Below are 18,872 nucleotides of genomic sequence, written 5' to 3' on the forward strand. Positions count from 1 at the left end.
AGGGCAGCTCTTGAGCTGTCTAAGTGTGTCATTGCTACTTACTCTAAATGATAACTCCATGAATCCCTGCCCATTGCTGGTCACAAATCAGAGTGAGGTTTACAGGTGAAGCAGAAAGAGAATTGAACAGAAACACAGAAACTTTCCCTCTCACCTTCAAACTCTGTTTGGCAGTTGCCAGAGTTTTCATTTAAACTCTCCTCCTCATTGATAATGATGTTCTCGATGTCCTTCATTGTTAAGTGGTCCCGGAAGGCGTGGTAGAGAATATGTTTCAGCTCTTCCAGTGTTATCCTCTGCATGTCAAACTGTGGGAAGAACAGAGTTAGACTCAGCCACCGCAGGGATGGTACTTGGAGGAAGAGACATGTGGGCTTGTTGCAGCTCCCTGCTCATGGGTTTTTTTCAAACTCATTTCAACACCTCAATATAACTTTGCAAATTTTGCTCTTTTGGGTTCATTTAACACTAACAGTGTGACTGCTGGAAATGGATGTTGCTAGAGCTCTTGCCAGCTTACTTAATGCTGGTAGAGCAGTAGAGAAACAGAGCCCTATGCCAGGACTGGTTTTCCAGGCTGGAGGTGCAGCAATCTGGTACCAGTCCTGGCCATCCCAACACAGATAAAACCCTGAGACATTCCCCTGATAGCTCTTACACCTTGCCTTGAGCCACAACCTTGTCTCTGCCCCTTTTTTTACCTTCTAACTCTCCAATTGGGCCTGGGTGGTGAGCACAAGCAGAAAACATTTCCCTCTTAGCTGACTTCTGCTGCAGATCATATAGGTAAATGTTATTCTTACACACACCAGATATTAAAACCAGATGGTTCCTGCAGAATATTTAGAAATGAGCATTTTGCAGCAGAGGAACTTTACACATGTGCAAAGGTTGTGGTATTAATATCTGCTCAAAGGTACAGAAGAGAGGGCATTCACTGGTGAACTTGCAGCACCAGGTGAGGAGATGAGTCTCCCTGAGCCTCCGGTGCAGTAAGTAAAGAAGGATGGTAACGCTCCAAGTCACCTCGAGTCTCCCGCTGTGCTGCAGATGATCCTCCTCTAACAGCACCTTAAACTCTCAGCCCTTACAGCCCAAACCACAGGCTTGCCTACAGCAAACAGTGAGCACCAGGACCTGTATGCTCTCTTCTTAAACAACCCACTTTCAAGAAACCCCAAAAGGCCAAACACCCCTGGCTTAATACTGCAGTGAAGGAAAGGTGATGCAAGCTTGTGCCCACTTCTACAACCAAGAGCATGAGGTCAGATTGCACAGCCAGCATTTTGGAAATAATGCAGCAAGAAATTCCCACTCTTTTCCCCCCAGCCTCATGACAACAGGACAAACCTTATCAGTTCTGAGCTGCTTGGTGTGTAATCTAAGGTTGTCTTCCCTCACCACTGCTGCGCATTGCATAGATGCAAAATCATTAATCCTCAAAATGGTTAACTAGGAAAATTAAGTGCACTTCGATTAAATCTGGACCCTGAAATATTTATGCGTATGTGTGTGCACAGGCAGATTTGCACACATTCATATATATTTATCCATTTATAGCACTGATTTCTACAGTTCTATGTGTTTATCTCCTGCAGCAAGCAAAAACCCAGTGCAGAAAACGTGTAGGAAAGTGGATGGCAGGGGCAAAAGACAGAATTCCTGTCTTTGCCCCAAATGAGTTCTTTGAAAAGCAAGCCTGGTGGGTTTGGTGGTTTTGCTGCTGTCCCTGTTCCTCAGGGATTCAGTGTTCACACTGCCCAGCTAAAAATAGTGAGTGCACAATTGTCACCAGTGGCTCCTTCTTGCACAGTTCACAGCTGGATTGCAAATCCCCGGTATTTAGTCACAGATTTCCAGCCTGCTTTGTTGTGCATGAGGAAATCTCACCACCCATATTCTGCTTGCTTTAATGCTAAAAGAGCAAATAAAAACCGAGCAGCTGTGTACTTCACAACCTGCATCATTATGAAAAGTGTTTCTCTTGGCAACTAGAGGTGTGGAAATGGGGGTTAATGCATATAGTTGCTTCACAGCAGTGTTGGAAGGTGTTGTTAGTGGAAGTTTACAGACTGCCTTGAGGCTGCCCAGGGTTTGCATCCTTACAAGTCTGCTTCCTGCAGTACTGATCGCACACCGGCACCATGGAGGTAAAAGCAACGATGTCTCACCTACCACCCAATCCTGCACTCCATTGGTGTCTTTGTCTTGGAGAAACTCAAACCTGAACTTGAGACCCAGCATCTTCCTGAGTCCGTCCATATGCCAAACCCATAATTTCATCCTAGAGGTTACATTGTAGTAACAGGAGCAGCCTGTCTGCATGTAGTTACCCCATACTAATCTCATCAGGATGTGATGTTCAACCTGTGTTGGAGTTTACTTCCTGTTCTTGGCTCAGGGACAGTTCTCTGAGGCCAATACAGACTTTTTTTGCTGTAGTTTATGAGTTAGCTTTCTCCCCCTTCAGGGAACAGTCTTTCTAGAAGCTGTTCAAAACCTGTGTTCACCCATCACCAGCTGGATGTTCACCCTTGTGAGTGGTTCACAGCCCAGAGCATTGTCCCCAAGACCTGCTCTTTACTTGCATCCTTTTTAGAGGATACCTGCAGGTATGTGTGAGCCTCCTTAAGACTTAATTAGTAGAAGTGCTCACAGACTTTATGTGGGCAGTGATCTGAGGACAAGGGACCTCTGATATGGTGCATGTGTCCTGTCGTTACGGAGAGTAAAAGACAGTTGACTTCTTCAGTATCTGCCTCCCTATGTCCCAAGATGACTGTGTTGGAAGAACAACATCTCCAGATCAGCTTCCTCCTCCTTCGTGCCAGCCTCCAGAGCTACAGGTGTGAAAGCTCACCTCGGTACATACCATTGCCAGTGCTGACATATGCTGCTTCTTTGCTCTCCCTCTCAGAAGTCTTTCCTAGTCTTCCTCTATACCAGTATTGACACTAACAAGCTTTTTCAGAGTCTTCTGTGATGCTACTTGTTGCTTTGCTTCAAGCTATCTGGATTACAAACACAACCATGCTTATCGTCTGATTTTAACAATGTGGAAACAGTAATGACTTGTGGGGGTTTGGGTCTTCCTGCACCAGTTAATCTACCTAGTTGGAAATAATTGTTCCCTTGACAAATATGCATCTGCTGCTGCATCTCCAACTCTTGCTTTTAACCTTTATGCTAATATAGGGAGAAATTATTGATTTATAGTTCCACTGTAATTTTGCCTTTTAGGAAGAGGAACCGTCTCAGATGGGGTTCAAAATCACCTTTGCTGGCTCATCCACTGAGTGCTTGACCCGTTGGCAAGCATATGCTCATTGCTCCTGCTTTGCTCTATGCTCTGGTATTTTCACACAGGAGATGTGTCCTCTGTTAGATATGTACCAGCACAGGAGTGTGTTCAGAATGGGCTCCAGCTCTGTGCAGTCAGTGACAAGACTTTGCATTGGGCTTGGGCTCTCACGTAGTTTCTTCTATTATCATTGCTCCTCAGTCTGACAGTTTCCCTGATTCACTTTTCAATTACATTGGCTTTTTATTCCTGTGATGACAGTAACCTGGGAGCAACTCTTCACATTTATTGGCTCCACTGAGAGCAAAACTGGGACTGTTGCAAGCTTAAAACTTTCTATAGGATTTATAATTAGAAGAAATCAATGATGCTACTTCTGAACCAGTGCTCTTGCAATACGCTAGATATAGAAACATAGTGTGATATAGAAACAAAGTGTGATATAGAAACAAAGTGTGCCTAATGCTGATGCTCAAATGCTCGAAGTGATACAGTGAGCGTCCTGAATGAAAACCTGTACTGGTACAGGTATGTTTTGTTTCTATGGAGAGCACCAGGAATTGTCCACTGCAGTTTCTGTGGACCTCAGTAACTGCCTCCAGCAGAAATATCTCCTGGAGTTGGAGGATGTTGTCCCAGGAGATATCTGGAAGGGAAAGTGGACCTGATCTGATCCAGCCTGTAGCTTCCTGACTTCTCCTTGATTTAAATTTCCTCCTTGGAATGAAAGCAGAGTCACAGAATCACAGAATCATTAGGTTTGGAAGGGACCTCTGGAGATCATCCAGTCCAAACCCATGCCAATGCAGGGACACGTTGAGCAGGTCACACAGGAACATATCCAGGCAGTTTGAATGTCTTCAGAGAGGGAGACCCCACAGCCCCCCTGCGCAGCCTGTTTCAGGGCTCTGCCACCCTCAACGTAGAGAAGTTCTTCCTCATGTTGAGGTGAAATTCCTCCTGTTTTAGTTTATGGCCATTGCTCCTCATCCTGTCACCACTGAAAAGAGTCTGGCACCATCCTCCTGGCACGCGCCTTTGAGATATTGATCTGTATTGATGAGATCCCCTCTCAGTCTGCTCTTCTATAGACTAACCAGGCCCAGCTCCTGCAATCTCTCCTCTTAAGAGATGCTCCAGACCCCTGACCATCCTTGTGGCCCTCCTTCAGTCTCCCTACCCCCAATTTCCAAAATTTGCAGCGTATTGACAGCTGCCATGCCTGAAGAGCACTAGTTTCACTGCTAGCAGCTTCTTCAGATACTTCTGTGTCCTACCCAGCATGCTCTCCTTCTGCTCTATGCAGGGAAATGACCTTATGGGAAGAGCTTGCTTCTTCAAAGAGTTAAATGCTGAAATATTATGTATGATAATTTCCTTTAATATCAGCTCTGTTTTTAAAAACAGAGTGGGAGGCTTCTCTCTTGAATCCTAAGTTGGCCTCGCTACTGTGCAGATGGGGTGATGCCAGGTTGGGACCCTGCAGCAATGTGAGTGGGGTGACTGTGACCTGCAAGATCTTTGAAGCCACACAGTAAAAATAGTCTCCTCAACAAGAGGCAGGACTGGCTCCTCTGGCAGTGGTGGTTTTAGCCAGGAGAGCACTTGTATATTTATTTTTTCTCAGTCTATTTGGCACAGTTTCCCAGGTAAGCCATCTGAAAAGGTCATCTTGGGCTGTTGAAGGCTCCAAGTGGAGACTGAGACAGCAGCGTGAGAGTAGGCTTGTGCCAGGTGCTTTTGAAAATCGGGTCTGCAAAAACTAAAGCTTCTAGAATCACTGAATCATTTAGGTTGGAAAAATCATAGAGCCCAACCATTGGCATAACACTGCCAATTCCACCACTAAACCCTGAGCACCACGTCTACATTTCATAGATTTCTAGCATGGGGCAGCCCTTGATAATCTCTGAATGACGAGATACACCTTTGTTTTGCTCTCAGACTGTCAGCCCTGTGTCTGGAATGCCTGCGAGGCAATTGCAGCCTGGCTCTGCCACAACAGGAGACATGACATGGCCCAAAAAATACTGGGACTAACTCTTTGCAGAGCAGCTGGGCTTTGTGCTGTGCTAACCACAGGCACGTCATTCCTGAACACAGGCTCTAAGCACAGGCAGCTCTGTGAGTGCTCACAGCAGAATGTACAGCTGTTCTTTGAGCCAGACAGGCTTTGAGCTCATAAACTACTGATATGGGACTCTTCCAGAGGACCAATGCTTCATGTTCTCTATATATTAAAGAGCACAAGCCCACTGTGCTCCATGCGGATCGAACGCATTCTCGTCTCTGCCTGGGGGCTGGATGAATGGCCATTTTGTACTGACTGTACGTCCCAGATAAGCTCAGCCATGGAAATATTATGAGAGGAAAACAGCATATGCTGGAGGAGCCAAGAGCCTGGAGGGGCGGAGAGACCATGCAGAAAGGCAGTGAGCTCCCACAGGCGAAGCTGTGTTTGCAGATGGGATCTGCTGTGCTCTGAAGGCTGAAGGACTCACTACACATGCCTAAGAGGCAGTGAGTGCTGTTTCAACCCACAGCACTGTGGCAGGCCCCCTGTAAAAGCTCCTGAATGAGCTTTTATATGTATTTATATACATATATAAAAAATATTATCTAATTGCATAATATTATAAAATGTAAAGTATAAAATATGTGTGTGTATACACATTATATATATATATATATATACACACACATAAAAAAATGTGGGAACATCTGAAATATTTTCCAAACGTCCAGACATACACCCCCTCCAAATCTGAGGGTTTCTCATTAGATCTAACATGCCACTAAAGGGAGAACATTTTCATTATATCTAACATGCCACTAAGGGAGAACATTTGCCAGCCTAAGACCTGGAGCAACTCTTATGATCCCCCTGGGACAGAGGGACAAAGCCATTTTGCAGCCTATAACGTGCTGCTGGTTTTAAAGCAGCAACATTTTGTGTTCCCCCAAATCATGTCTACATTATAGCAAAGCTGATTTCCTCTACCCACCTCTCCTTGCTGGCCCACACATCCACTGCAGGAGGGGTGGGAGTCCCACAGCGCTTGCAATGAAAGCACAGAAGATATATTTTGCTCTGCTCCATGCATGTGTCCTTGTGTATGCTGGCTGACTATGTGCCAAAAGTTGAGGATGGAGGGGTCCCTTTTTGTTTTCCCCATCACTACCTCTTTTTGCCCTTATACCACTTGCTCCAGGCCAGTGCTCTTGCATTTATGGCACAGGGTGAAGCACGCAGAAGTGCCTCAGGGCTGCACTGTAGCTGTGGCAGGGCCTGGGGCTGTTCCCATGAGTGCACAAGCACTTTCTCTCTCTGGGAACCATGTCAGAAGCATCTGTGGAGGTCTCACTTCACCCTGCTGACAGCAGCCTTTTCCTAGCTTGCTGCCCTTCTACAGGGAGCAGGAAGGAAAAGATGGGGCAGTGCAAGGGAGAGCATGTGCTTCTCCCTGCACCCAGTGCAATTCTCAGCCCCCACCTCCTCCCAGTTTAGCTGCTGGGAAGAGCCTCCAATGAGAGGGCTGAAGTACGATAATCATCAGCAAAGACCAGAGAGAACCACCAGCCCCTCCGTGCTGTCAGCTCCCCTGCAGGGAACATCATTTGGGGTAAGGGAAGTAAACAAGTGTCCTCACCTTAAACTGGGGTGGTTGTGGGAATAGAGCAAACAGCACCTTTCCCTTGGGATGCTCGTTGCAGGCAGACAGCCTGGCAGGGTAGTCAAAGCATGCTGTCACCCTGCCAAGACAAGCTCAAGGCCCTGGGTGTCCTCTCTGCTGAATACCACCAGTGAAGGGGCTTTTTGCAGGACAGCAGATATAAATTTGGCCTTGGCAGCTCACAGCGGCCTCCAACAATCCCCCCTTTAACCTGTAAGAGGGAGCAGAGCTCCATCCATCGATATATCATCTCCTCCTCCCAGGAGACGATGTTACGTAGGTCTGCTGCTGCGGAAGGACATGGTCCCATCCTGCCAGGGCTGAGCACCCTGCTTGCCCTGGGTGCCAGCAGCCAGCACACCCATGAGATATTTCTCCATCCTGCTCTTCCATCACTCACAGGAACCATGAGGAAGTGCTTGGCCCCATCTGTACATACACACACCCAGAGCCAGTGCCAGGAACCAGTACCCCTACAGAACTAAGCTGACTTGCTTATCCACATGGTGCTGGGGCTGTGTGACACCACAAGTGCCTGTCTGCTCGCTCGAGCTATCTCCATGCTGTGGGATGTGCCCTGGGCCACCCTGCCCTGCAGCTATCTCAGCATGCAGCTGCTTGCCACAGCTTCTCCATCCCACCCAGGGTGCTGTCATCCAGAACCCCTTTGTCACACAGCCTTCAGGAACAGCCAGCTTCCCCTAGTGCTGCACCAGCACACCTTGCCTGCCGGGAAGGGGTAACAAGCTCATTTCCATAGTAACAGGCTCATTACTGTGCTGGGTAACGGCAGGTTGCTTCGTGCTTCCCGGCAGCAGTGTCAGCAGGGAATCGTACACACATTGATAAATTAAAATCAGATTGAAATGCATGTTCACAGCACCTTTAACCCCAAGCTCCTGGCCTGAGTCTGCACTATGAAATGATGAGGGGTGGAACTAGGTGATCTTAAGGTCCTTTCCAACCCAAACCATTCTGTGATTCTATGTGGCACTAAAGGCTAACCTGGTGATGGGTATCCCCCTGTATGTCCCTCCAGCCACCCTATAGCTCATGTGGGTCTGCTGAGGAGCCCTCCAGGATGCCAGTAGCTCTGCAAGAGGCACTGATGTTTGTAGATTACAAACCATTGTGTGTATGAATCAAAACAACCTCCTTTTACCAGCTTATCTGAGTGGAACAGGTTGCCCAGAGAAGCTGTGGCTGCCTCATTCCTGGCAGTGCTCAAGGCCAGGCTGGATGGGGCTTGGAGCAACCTGGTCTAGTGGAAGGTGTCCCTGCCCGTGGCAAGGGGTTGGGACTAGATGAGCTTTGATGTCCCTTCCAACCCAAACCTGTACCTAGTGTCGGTTTAGAGCATCCCTTAAACCTTCTGGCTGCATGACACAGGATTCCTGGGACACAAGTCAGTTTCAGCATGTTTCTAAAATGAACCTGTGAAGACACTGCTGTTTGGGTCTGTTGATGGAAAATGCTGCTGACAGCTGGTCTGCAAAGAAATCCTCTGTACGGTCCTGGCTGTACAAGAACAAACCAGGAGACATAATTCCCTCTGCTAGATCTCACCAGCTGGTGAGCTTGGTGCTGTCCTTTACTTAAACACAGACTTTAGCTCTCTGAAGTGATGTTTTAAGCAGGGGAGCAGGTTATCAGCTTTGCCTCTGCACTGATCTCCTCACTTCACAGCTGGGATATGATTGTTATTAAACTGGGCTAAGAGAAATAGGCCCCTCATAGGTAAATCACAGTAACACCACATAAAACACAGTAGGAACATCAATCCTGGCCCATTCAATTAAATTTAAATAGTTTAACCAAAACACAGAGAAGTAGTGGTTTGGTTATTTTTTAATTAGAGAATGCTCTCAGGCAGAAGTACAATTAACAGTCTCCAATGATTTCTTTTGCTTAGTTTTAAAGCTCCCAGGCCTCAGCAACAGGCCCCTAGACTGATCCTAATGAAAGTGCATACATAAATAGGTCTGCAACATCTTGACCTTCAATGTGGGGCCTGTGGGAGCCTCTTGGAGGAGCAAACTCACAAGATTCAATTAGGGCTAGAGCTGGGAATTCTCATTTGGGAGCAAGTGCCTCCAGCCTACCCCACAGATTTTCTAATTGATTCATCTCCCCAGTGGGATGAGATGAAATGTGCTCTGGGCTGGTGATGCTTGTGTCCCCCACTGTGGGCAGTGAATATTCTGTTCCTCCCTGTTCAATCTATGAGAGCACAAGGGGGTTTTGCGCAAGTCATTATGTGGGATGTGCCAAACCCCCATGTTTTGCAAGAAAAAAATGGCCTTCATTCTTTGCCTCACAGGGCACTCCTCCATGAAGGGGTAGAAGAGTCTGTAACCCAGAGGGACATATGGGACCTTTGTGGGACAGTGGCTCCTGTGTCTGGCTGCACTGGGTAAGAAGTATTCGTGTCTTGATCCAGGCATGCACTGAGCAAGTATTTGAGGGCACTTTGGGCTGCATTAGCTATTCCAGAGCTAAAGCTCATGCCATGCAGTGCCAGCAAAGCATCCTCACAAACCTGGAGTGTGGACTGTTGCTTTTCCACAGTAATGATAAACCTGACACCCAGCAAGCACAGAAGGATTATGAAGTGACAAGAGCCAATGTCTAGCAAAAATAACCTGTCCTGTCTGCTTCACCAAACAGGTTGAATTCAACCCACTGCTCTTCTCCCCACTTTTTTGTACACAGCCATGGGCAGCATCACTGCCTGGAAAAACAACCTTTAAGCTGCTTCTGAATTAGATCAGGTTGCAGAAACTCGAGCAAAGTAAATGAACTCGCCGTGCAGCCCTGTTGCTGAATGGCTCCTGAAAGCCTTTAGCCAAAGGAAACCAATTTTTTGCTTAACAGTTACAAATGTTTTGAGAACATGGAAGAAGTGGATTAGAAGGTGAGACATGTTTCTGCAATGCATGAAGGGCACTAATAATTAATAAAAGCTTTACCAGGGAGACTGAGAGCTACTGTGGGGAACTTGAGGCATCTTTGACACTGCAGATGATGGTTAAGAAAAACTAATAGTAGCAAGGCAGCAAACAGACCCTCTAACACTGCTGTCTAGTGTCAGGCAAAGCTAAGACAGATGGAGAGCAGCTCCTCAGGCTGCTGTATTAAACCAAACTACATTTGTGTTTTAGGTTGGTCTATTTGTTTCATGGCTCACAATGGTCTGGGTTTTGCTGTTTTCACAACTTCCCCCACAACTTGTAGAAACTGGAGTTCTAAAGTCCATCACATCTGCCCTCCGACCCCCATGGCTCACATTATTACACATTAGACATGAGCTGATGACAAAGCTCCCCACTTGGCTTGTGCCTGTCATGGATCTTACCTGACAAGTCTAAAGCCCTAAAGAAAGCTGGTGAACATCAAATTCAGCTAGAGAGAGAAACACAGCAAAAGCCTCTCCACTGTTGCACTTTAGTAATTCAGAGCAGAGCATATGAAAAATCAGTGTTTGTGCACCAAGGCTCAAAAGATCTGAAGAAAGGATGCAAGTGATTTTAATACTTTCTGATTTGTTTCTCTCTGTCACACTGTGCTAGGATGTGGATTTGTCTTTTTATTTGATTTGCATTTTGTAATTATTTTTATATAACTTCTTGCTCTCCGCGTAATGACCATTGTTTGAAAACAAGATTAACTCAACCGAAAACTGCGCGATAGAAAGTTCAGTAAAGCCTGGAGTAACTGCTAAGTTACTCTGTTGCTAGGAGTACATGATTTTTTCCTTGCCATGGTAAAAACAAGGTGATCAATTCTGAAGTCCCCTCCAGCAATTCACTTAGCATTTGCTAGCTCCTGCCAGCTACCAATACACCAGAGCCAAGAAGGAAGAAAATACAAATCAGCTGTCACTGCAAAAAAATACAATTCAGGAAACTAATTTTAATGCATGACTCAGAGCAGCAGGTCTGAAACAAGGAGGGAGGCACAGAGCGCTCACACGTTGAACCTGGGAAAAACGAGCATCTTGGCTGGGACCTGCTGCCGGGCTTTGCTGGTACCAGGCTGCAGAAAAGCTCAGGAGGCCACAGGGAACAGCAGCAGGTGAATAGCTCTGGGCTCTAGTGCCCACAAAACACAGCCTAGCTCAGGACACAGAGCAGAGTGTAGGTGAAATGGAACAAAAGCAGCACATCTGGTGATAAAGTCAGGTTCAGGACAAGAAGGAATGATGCATGGCTGGGTGGCAGCAGGTTGGAACTGGATGAGCTTTAAGGTCCCTTCAATCCAGACCTTTCTCTAATTCTATGATTTTGGTGATAGCGTTAAGAGCTCTGCATCAGACACCCTGTTTGTTTGGAGCCCACTGGGAGAGCAGTGGAAACCCTCCCTGCAACTGACCTCTTCATCTCATGACCATGACACCAGGTCCCTGGGATGGGTCTGTACTTAGGTGGTACAGAGGACACATTCCTCGAAACAGAGGACATACTGGATGTAGCTGGTTCAGCACATATTCTCTCATTAGCTTGTCCAAACAGCTTAACTGTTGCATATTTCTGTGCTATATCACAGTACATACATGCCTTTGGATGCTTCAGGCTATCTTTTGCAGCAGATCTGACCATGAGTCTCTCAGCAGACAGTGAGGCAAATGGGAATTGAACCAGAGGGTTGGATGGCTAATGCAGTCCTTTTCCAAAACCTGGGCTTGCTCCAGTAGCTGTGAACCCACTGGGGTATTCATTTTGTGCCTGCACCATGGTGTATGGCTATTTGAAGCAGAAATTGGTGTCAGGGATGTCTCCCCACTACCAGCAGCAAGTGCTGACGGGGATTTGAGAACTGTTGCTGGTGGTCCAGTAAGTTCAGCCAAATCCCAGCCCTGAACTGCCCATCTCGCAACGAGCAGTCACGTTACAGGAGAAAGGTCTGATGTACGTCTGTGAGATGGGGCTGCTAATTGTGCTTACGTTATGCATAAATTAGAGAAATATTTAGCTCAGCGATGCTTAAGGGCTCTTCTCACACTAAAATAAACTGTCACATGATAACTCTGCTCCCTGATCCTGCATTGCTGGCGTGGCCCCTGGAGCTGTGCTCAATGCACCCCATGACTCAGCCCAGAGACATGGCAAATCATGGCCATGATTCCAATCAAAGCCTACCATGAATCTATCAGTCACCAGACCCCAAACCCTGTACCCAAAAGTCCTTGTCAGCAGCTGGCCATGATGCCCTAGTCTTCCAATGCTTCCCCAGGCATGGAGGAACAAGGCTATTCATGAAGATAGTGAAGCTTTGCTGCTGCATTTAAGTTCCTCTTCACAGGTAGCCCTGTGAAGAATACAGCGTATGACTGGATGCAGTCGTTGTGTGTATGTTAGTCTGCGGGGATAAAGCAAGACCACGTGCTCCTGGTGACGTTCAGCTCCAGCTCTGCCATCTCGTGCTAAATGTTCTTCTCCTATGTGTACTGAAACAAGGCAGTTTTCCCAAGTGCCCACTCTTCCCCTCAAGCCATTGCTTTTATCGGTAGTGAGAAATGCGTGGCAATCAAAGAGCAGCTGATTATTTTGATGATACAGTGCAACGAAAACACAATCCTTTTCCACTGTGTTGACAGTTACGCAGGAATATTTGTGTGATTTGTTTTGGTTCAGAAACTATCTCTGATAGGATTAGGCAATTCACTAACAAAGGGATGTTTCCTACCTAGAAAAGGCGACATCAATTTTTAGGTATAACATAAATGGTCTAAACCAAGGCAATCCACAAAAAAGATGCAGGAAAGAAACACAGCCAGAAAAGCAGCAACCCTGTGCACCACACCAAACGGCTGTGAGACACTGTCCTGCCCCAAGACACTTTCTGTAAGGCCAATACATGTCTCACCCCTGAACAGATCATCTTCACACTGTAAGACACTTTCCTCTTGGAAAATCACTGTGCCTTTGAACAAGCCACATGAGAGGATGCGCAAACTTGCTGCACATGGGGAAAATAACCCTGAATATTGCCTGAAAATCTCTGATTGCCACATGTCACCTTACACCAGGGACCACAGGGAAAACTGTTGAGCAGATAAAACCAACACTGAAAGAAGATGCTCTCTTGGGAAGAAAAAAAAAAAAAAAAAGGAAGAAATAAGTTTTCTGGGCTTTTTGCATGCAGCTTTCCAGCGCTGCTCAATCACAGCAGTCTTTGTCTGAAGCAAAGTTCCTGCTGGCTGATGCATCTCACCCAGAGGCTGACTAGGAATAACAGGAAAATGTGGAAAATTCATCCAACTCCCCATCCACAACTCCTGATTTCTCAGGGACAGAGGCCCAGCCTGTTCCCTGCACATACCCTTCCCTAAGATACTTAATTCCCAAGAGAAATAGCCTTAGGAGTTAAAATTCATAATTCTTCCAAATATGGAAAATAAACTTCATGACACATTAAAATTTTTCCTCCCTCACTGCCTTCTCCTGACACTAGAGCATTCCCCTGGCAATCATTCCCCAATTCTCTCCATCTTACTGCACCAAGGACATCACTCGTAGCCTCACTGAAGCCTCCTTTGCTCCACAGGGGCCAATCCCCATTTACTCACCAAATTACTAAATGTATTAATACGATCAAACTGTTTCCAGCGTTGGAGTCATCAGCTTCTGTTTTGGCTCTGAGGAAGGGCATGCATCTTCAACAGCTTAATCAGGGTTTTTTCCTAATAGAAAATGTCACTGATCCATGAAAACTCTTGTCTCCTTTCTAAACCCTGATTTCATTAAAACTTCATCAATTGGAGGCCTAACAGTGAGAGGGAAAGATGCAGCTTGTCTTTGCTTCCAAGGTAGGCCTGGCAGGCTGACTCCTGAGTGAACTTAACACACTCACCCTGGGCAGGGAGAGTGAAAAAGAGCATCTACTTATTTGACTGATTTAACCCCTGGAAGAAAGGGTCTGTTGTGAGGGACACCACTAACACCACAAGCTTTGGAGTGGCCTTTTGTCTAGAAGGGATCTTGGTTTTATTACCCTCAAATAGCTTCTTTGCGCTTGTTGCTTAATGTTTATTACTTGCCCCAGGAGCCTTGGCTCCACAGCAACATCACCAACCCATCCTGTCTGCTAGAGAAGTGCCTTCTTTAGCAAAAGAAGGTAATAGACTTTGCCAATGAAGAGGATAATAGAATAGAGAGACTGAAATCAATATTGTAACTCACAGTGTCAGGAGGGACCAGGCTGTGGCTTGTAAAGCAAGGATGCCCTTCTGCCTTTCATTCAGTCCTGGTCTGTGGACATATTTACAGGCCAAAATGTCTGATCATATACATTAGTCAAATGGGATTGCTGATTTCTCCTGGGGTATTCAGGATCTTAACACACGCATGATACAAACATAGCACACAGGAGAAATGGCTCCCCCAGCACAGCTCCTCACAGACCTCAGAGAGCTACTGGAAGGAAAACAGTCCTTAAGTGCTGTCACTAATGACAAGATGCAGGGACAAGGACACTAATAACCTGAGCAGGGCAAGGCAGAAATGCATATAGAGGTTGAATATATAGCCACCAACAAGCGTGGGCACTGCTAGCTCTGCCAGTAAAGATAAAAAGCTCTCTGCACCCTTTAAAAGGTGGATGCTTACACGAATTTAAAGCTTCCTCCATGCCCTGGGAGCTCCTTTGCAGGGACCAAATCTTGCTCACAACATCCAAGTGTATTGCAAAATGTTTTGTAAGAACAGAAAACCTACCTCCCTCCAAAATCCCTGTTTTCCTGGTGGGAAAGGGATGCCCGAGGTTCCGCATCCAAGGAACTATGGGAAGGAACGAATCAGTGTCTTGGGGCTGGCTGACTATCCATGCAGAGGTTTCCCTCAGCAGTTGTGCTGCCCGGAATGGTCGCCCTGGCACCAATGTCACCCACAGGTTGCTCCACAGCAGGTTTGTGCAGGGCATGACTCGTGGCAATGCCAGGGCCAGCATTTGCAGAAGATCTTCTTTGTGTCACATTTCAAGTTTTTTCTTTTCCCTTCTCATGAAAAGATGCTTCAAAAAGCTGGATTTCCCTGCAGGAACACTGTGGTCCCAGGCCAGCTGTTCCAGCTGATTTACTCCTGTCAGCCTGTCATCTCCGATGCTTTTCTTGGAGCGCTTGATTCATGTGATATTGCTTTGAAATACCTCAGAAGAGAGAAATCCATATCTGGCAGGATTTTTGCCTACTTCATTTTCTTCCCCTTTTCTGTCTTGTTTGGCACAGTCATAGTGAGGGGCAGGAGAAGCCACGGCTTGTGCCCTTGGGGTGCCCCTGCGCTATGGGCTTTGTGGTCCTCCTTGGGCTATCTCATTCTCTGCTGCCCTGAAGCATTCATTTCACAGCATCTGATTGCACAAAAAGTGTATAAAGAAAAGCAAAAGGAAGTGAACAACTGAAAATGTACCGAGTGCTGCTGCTCCTCTTTGGTAACTTGGTCCTTTACAGCCGTGCAGTCACCACTGGTGCCTGTTTGCTATCGATTAATCTTGCTGTCACTCGTGTAGCCAGGCTGAAATATTTGCTTTCTACTGAAGTATGTCAAGTGCACCTGGATTTTATCAGAGAGGTGAGATGAGAAGACTGTCACATCTATCTGTAGCTTAGGCATCAAAATGGCTCAGGTTTTTTTCCAGTAAAAGGAAACGTGGGTTCTGCAGAAAAGGTGCCCAAATTTTGCATGTCACTGATGACGCTCAGGTTTTATGAATGAGCCCCTTATGCATTAGACTAAGGACAAAATGAAGAAAAGGCCAGCCCTTCGTGGATCAAGGACTATGATTCTGTTATAGATGCACTTGGTGGTAGAGATGCTCTTTTTGTAAGGCTTTTATGCAAAGGGACCCTTCACCCTACGGAGACAGGCTGCAGGCAGCAGCACTTGCCCTGGCCAGGGAAAACAGAGTTAATATTTATTTGAAAGAAAACAATTGCACTTTGTCTTCTTGACTACACAGCTGCTTTGAAAGAGATTTAGCTAATGGAGACAATTTCAACAATAAAGTTACATTTTGGGCTGCATATTTGTCAGCACCATCCATCCTCTTTATCCTTTTTTTTTCCATGTGTGTTTTCTGTTTTTCTCTCTTTCTCTTTTTTTTTTTTTTTTGCTGTGAGGGTTGATTGAATAGAATTTACATAGAAGTAGCGTAAGTTCATAACAGCCTCCACCACCTTCCATATTAAACATTTTCTTTCCCCCTGCACGCTCTGTTTGGAGAAGTTTGATGATGTTGTTGTTAATTCTCCAAAGGAAAAGCTGATAAGAGCTGCAGGGAAGTGAGTTCAGCTGAAGCTGTCTCCCTGTGAGCTTGCTGTTGCCAAGTCACTGAGCTCAGAGACAAGCTGAGCTGTATATACATATACATCATAATGGAATATAATTAAAAGGAAGGCATTGTAAAATATAATTTTAAATAGTTTGCAGTATTCATGCATAATTTTCAAATGATGTCGGGAAAAGTTATTAGTGTTGACAAGTCAGCAAAATACACAGTAAGAAGGAATAAACCCCAATTTCTAATTTATACATGAAGTCAATCAATGAAGGAATGGGTATAAATGGGTATAAATGCTCAGGATCTAGGAGAGCAAAGACAAACTGCTTCTCTCAGAGTACAGAAACAGCCAAAGCAAAGTACTCTGGAAAAGACAAGAAACAGCATCCCCAGGAAGCAGGGTTACTGTTAGCTGGTCTTTATGAGCGCTAATGAAGACTTCCTAAAATTAACAGGGGCATGGGGAGACTTAAGGATTTTATCAAAATTCCAGGACTGGGCCCTGTCAGACTATGTAAATTTGACATGCCTCTCTCAAGAAAACTCCTTAGATCAGCCCTGCAAACAGCTTAGATAAATTTCCTTGAGCTAATTGCTTTTTAATAGTTTGCTATGTAAGTGCTACTTATTAGAAGTCACATGGCTTTGTGAAAACGTATCTGAAATAAGGCTACAGGTGATAAATGGGTTTTAGGAATAAAGGAGTTTTTAGCAGAGTGTGGTTTTCTTAGTCTTCTGGTGATCTCTAAAATCCTACTTCAAGCAACATCAAAGAGGCAAATCATTATGTTGGCATTAGACATAAAGAAATAATCCATCATGCGTTAGTTATCCACATAGCTTTGGCCTTTCTGTCAGTGGCTGCATTCTGATTTATAAGTAATCCAACTGTTTATGCTGCTGGTTGATTTCCTTTGTTTCTTAATTCTTGCAATCTACTCTCCCATTACAGGTGTCAGTGGAATTGGTCATGGTCCCAGACTGGAGTATTCCCACAGAGGTGGAGAACAAGAGGAACTGCAAAATGGGACTGTAAGTGGTGAAACAGAGATGCCTAAAGCTGTTTTCCAAAAACACAACAGTCAGACCAGCTTCAGGTCATGTTAAATGAAGCAACAGCTCCTTCCCATGCTCACCAGAACAGGGACATACGAGAGGCAAACCTAAATGAATAGAAGTTCTCTTTCAAACCCTCCATGCAGCCCTTTGCTCTGTCAGGGTCATGCCAAAACCAAATTGTCTGGAATTTTTCTTTGCTTCCCTTCCCCTTACACCAGGAGTACATTCTGGTACATCCTGATGAATCACAGCCCACCAGGAGCTCTGCAGAAACCAAAGCCCTGTGATCCAGGACCCATTGACTTCACTTCCAGAAGACTCCAGGCAGCTCTTGGTGGCCTGATAACATGAGTGCTCCCAGATCTGGCTCCAACTTGTGCAGCCCTTCACCGCCCCCTCTCTTCCCAAGCCCTGGCATCTACTACAGATGCATTGAATGCAAACTGCTTCTCCCTGGACGCAACATGAGTCAAACAGGTGACATGTGGCACATGTTTTCAATAGAACTTTAAGCAACTCCCACTTTTATGGTTTTTTAAATCATATTCACGCTGCTAAGCTGCTGGTGACTCAGAACATAGCAAGGCCATTGAAAGCTTTTCATATGAGACAGGTAATGGTCTTTCTTGTTCCACTTTACACAGATAGATGCTTACATGGTGTTATATACATCACAGCTTCACTCCTGAAGAGCTGCTGGAAGAAAGGGCACTTTCTCATGGGCACAAAACTGGCCTGTAACACATTCCCGTTCCCTTCTACGAGTCGCCAGTTCAGAAAAATGAAAAGAGGGAGAGAAAAGAAAGGAGTCTTGGCAATACAAAATTCAATCTTACTGAGTTTAATTAGAAGTGTTTCAGGCTCTTCAGATGGCTTGACCTGCAGTAACAAAGCAATCAGTATTGAGGAAGCAACTGCCAAGTTACAACTGGTTGTCAACTGGTTGAGCAGTGCCGCCTCTGCATCAAGGAGCCAAGTCTACTGTCATCTGAAGCTTTTTGGCTGAAGGGTTCTCATTATGCCTGCTATCCCTTAGCTCAAATCAATAAATACAGAGAGAAGTATTAAGTAACTAGCTAGACTAGACTGAAAGATTTTCTTATTTGGAAAGGCAGAGCTTTCCAAGGAAACCTTCATAGACTCTATGTTCAGGGGAGCAAGAAGATGTGAAGTCATTGTGGTCATCTCCAAATGAGGCTGGTCCCTGTTTTCTTATTAGTCCTCTCACAGCTTGGTAGCTTCAGTTTAAGCAAACACAGTCCTCAGTGCAGGCTTCAGAAAGAAAAATAAACCCTAGATTTGAGTACTTCAGGGTCATCTAGAGATCTGGGAGCTGAACTGTAGCCCCAGTTCTACAAACAACATCTCTTGGCACAAGCTTTTCATGTTGACTTTATTGCCAGTAGTAGGAGCCATCACCAATCTGTTCAGCTGTAAGAATGGCTGTTGGCTGTGAAATGTGTGATTTGCCGTCTGCAGATGAAATTCAGCTTTCAGCCCTTCCTTTTACTTACTGGGCAGAGTTACTTACAGAGCTACACATTACTGAAGAAGACAGCACA

General features: G+C 45.6%; 1 protein-coding gene across 4 annotated transcripts in view; it reads right to left on the bottom strand.

The window, feature by feature from the left end:
* CALN1 (calneuron 1) overlaps window positions 1-18,872 on the bottom strand; it is a 118,255-nt gene that overhangs the window by 13,013 nt on the left and 86,370 nt on the right. For all 4 annotated transcript variants that reach the window (XR_003989564.1, XM_030472715.1, XM_030472716.1 and 1 more), the window contains exon 5: window positions 155-308. Coding sequence is in view for 3 of the 4 variants with exons in the window: in XM_030472715.1 (XP_030328575.1) it covers window positions 155-308 (154 nt within the window). In the remaining variant the exon portion in view is untranslated. The remainder of the gene's footprint in view (window positions 1-154; window positions 309-18,872) is intronic.

This window comes from Strigops habroptila (genome assembly GCF_004027225.2).
Source record: "Strigops habroptila isolate Jane chromosome 13 unlocalized genomic scaffold, bStrHab1.2.pri S16, whole genome shotgun sequence".
Taxonomy (NCBI): Eukaryota; Metazoa; Chordata; class Aves; order Psittaciformes; family Psittacidae; genus Strigops; species Strigops habroptila.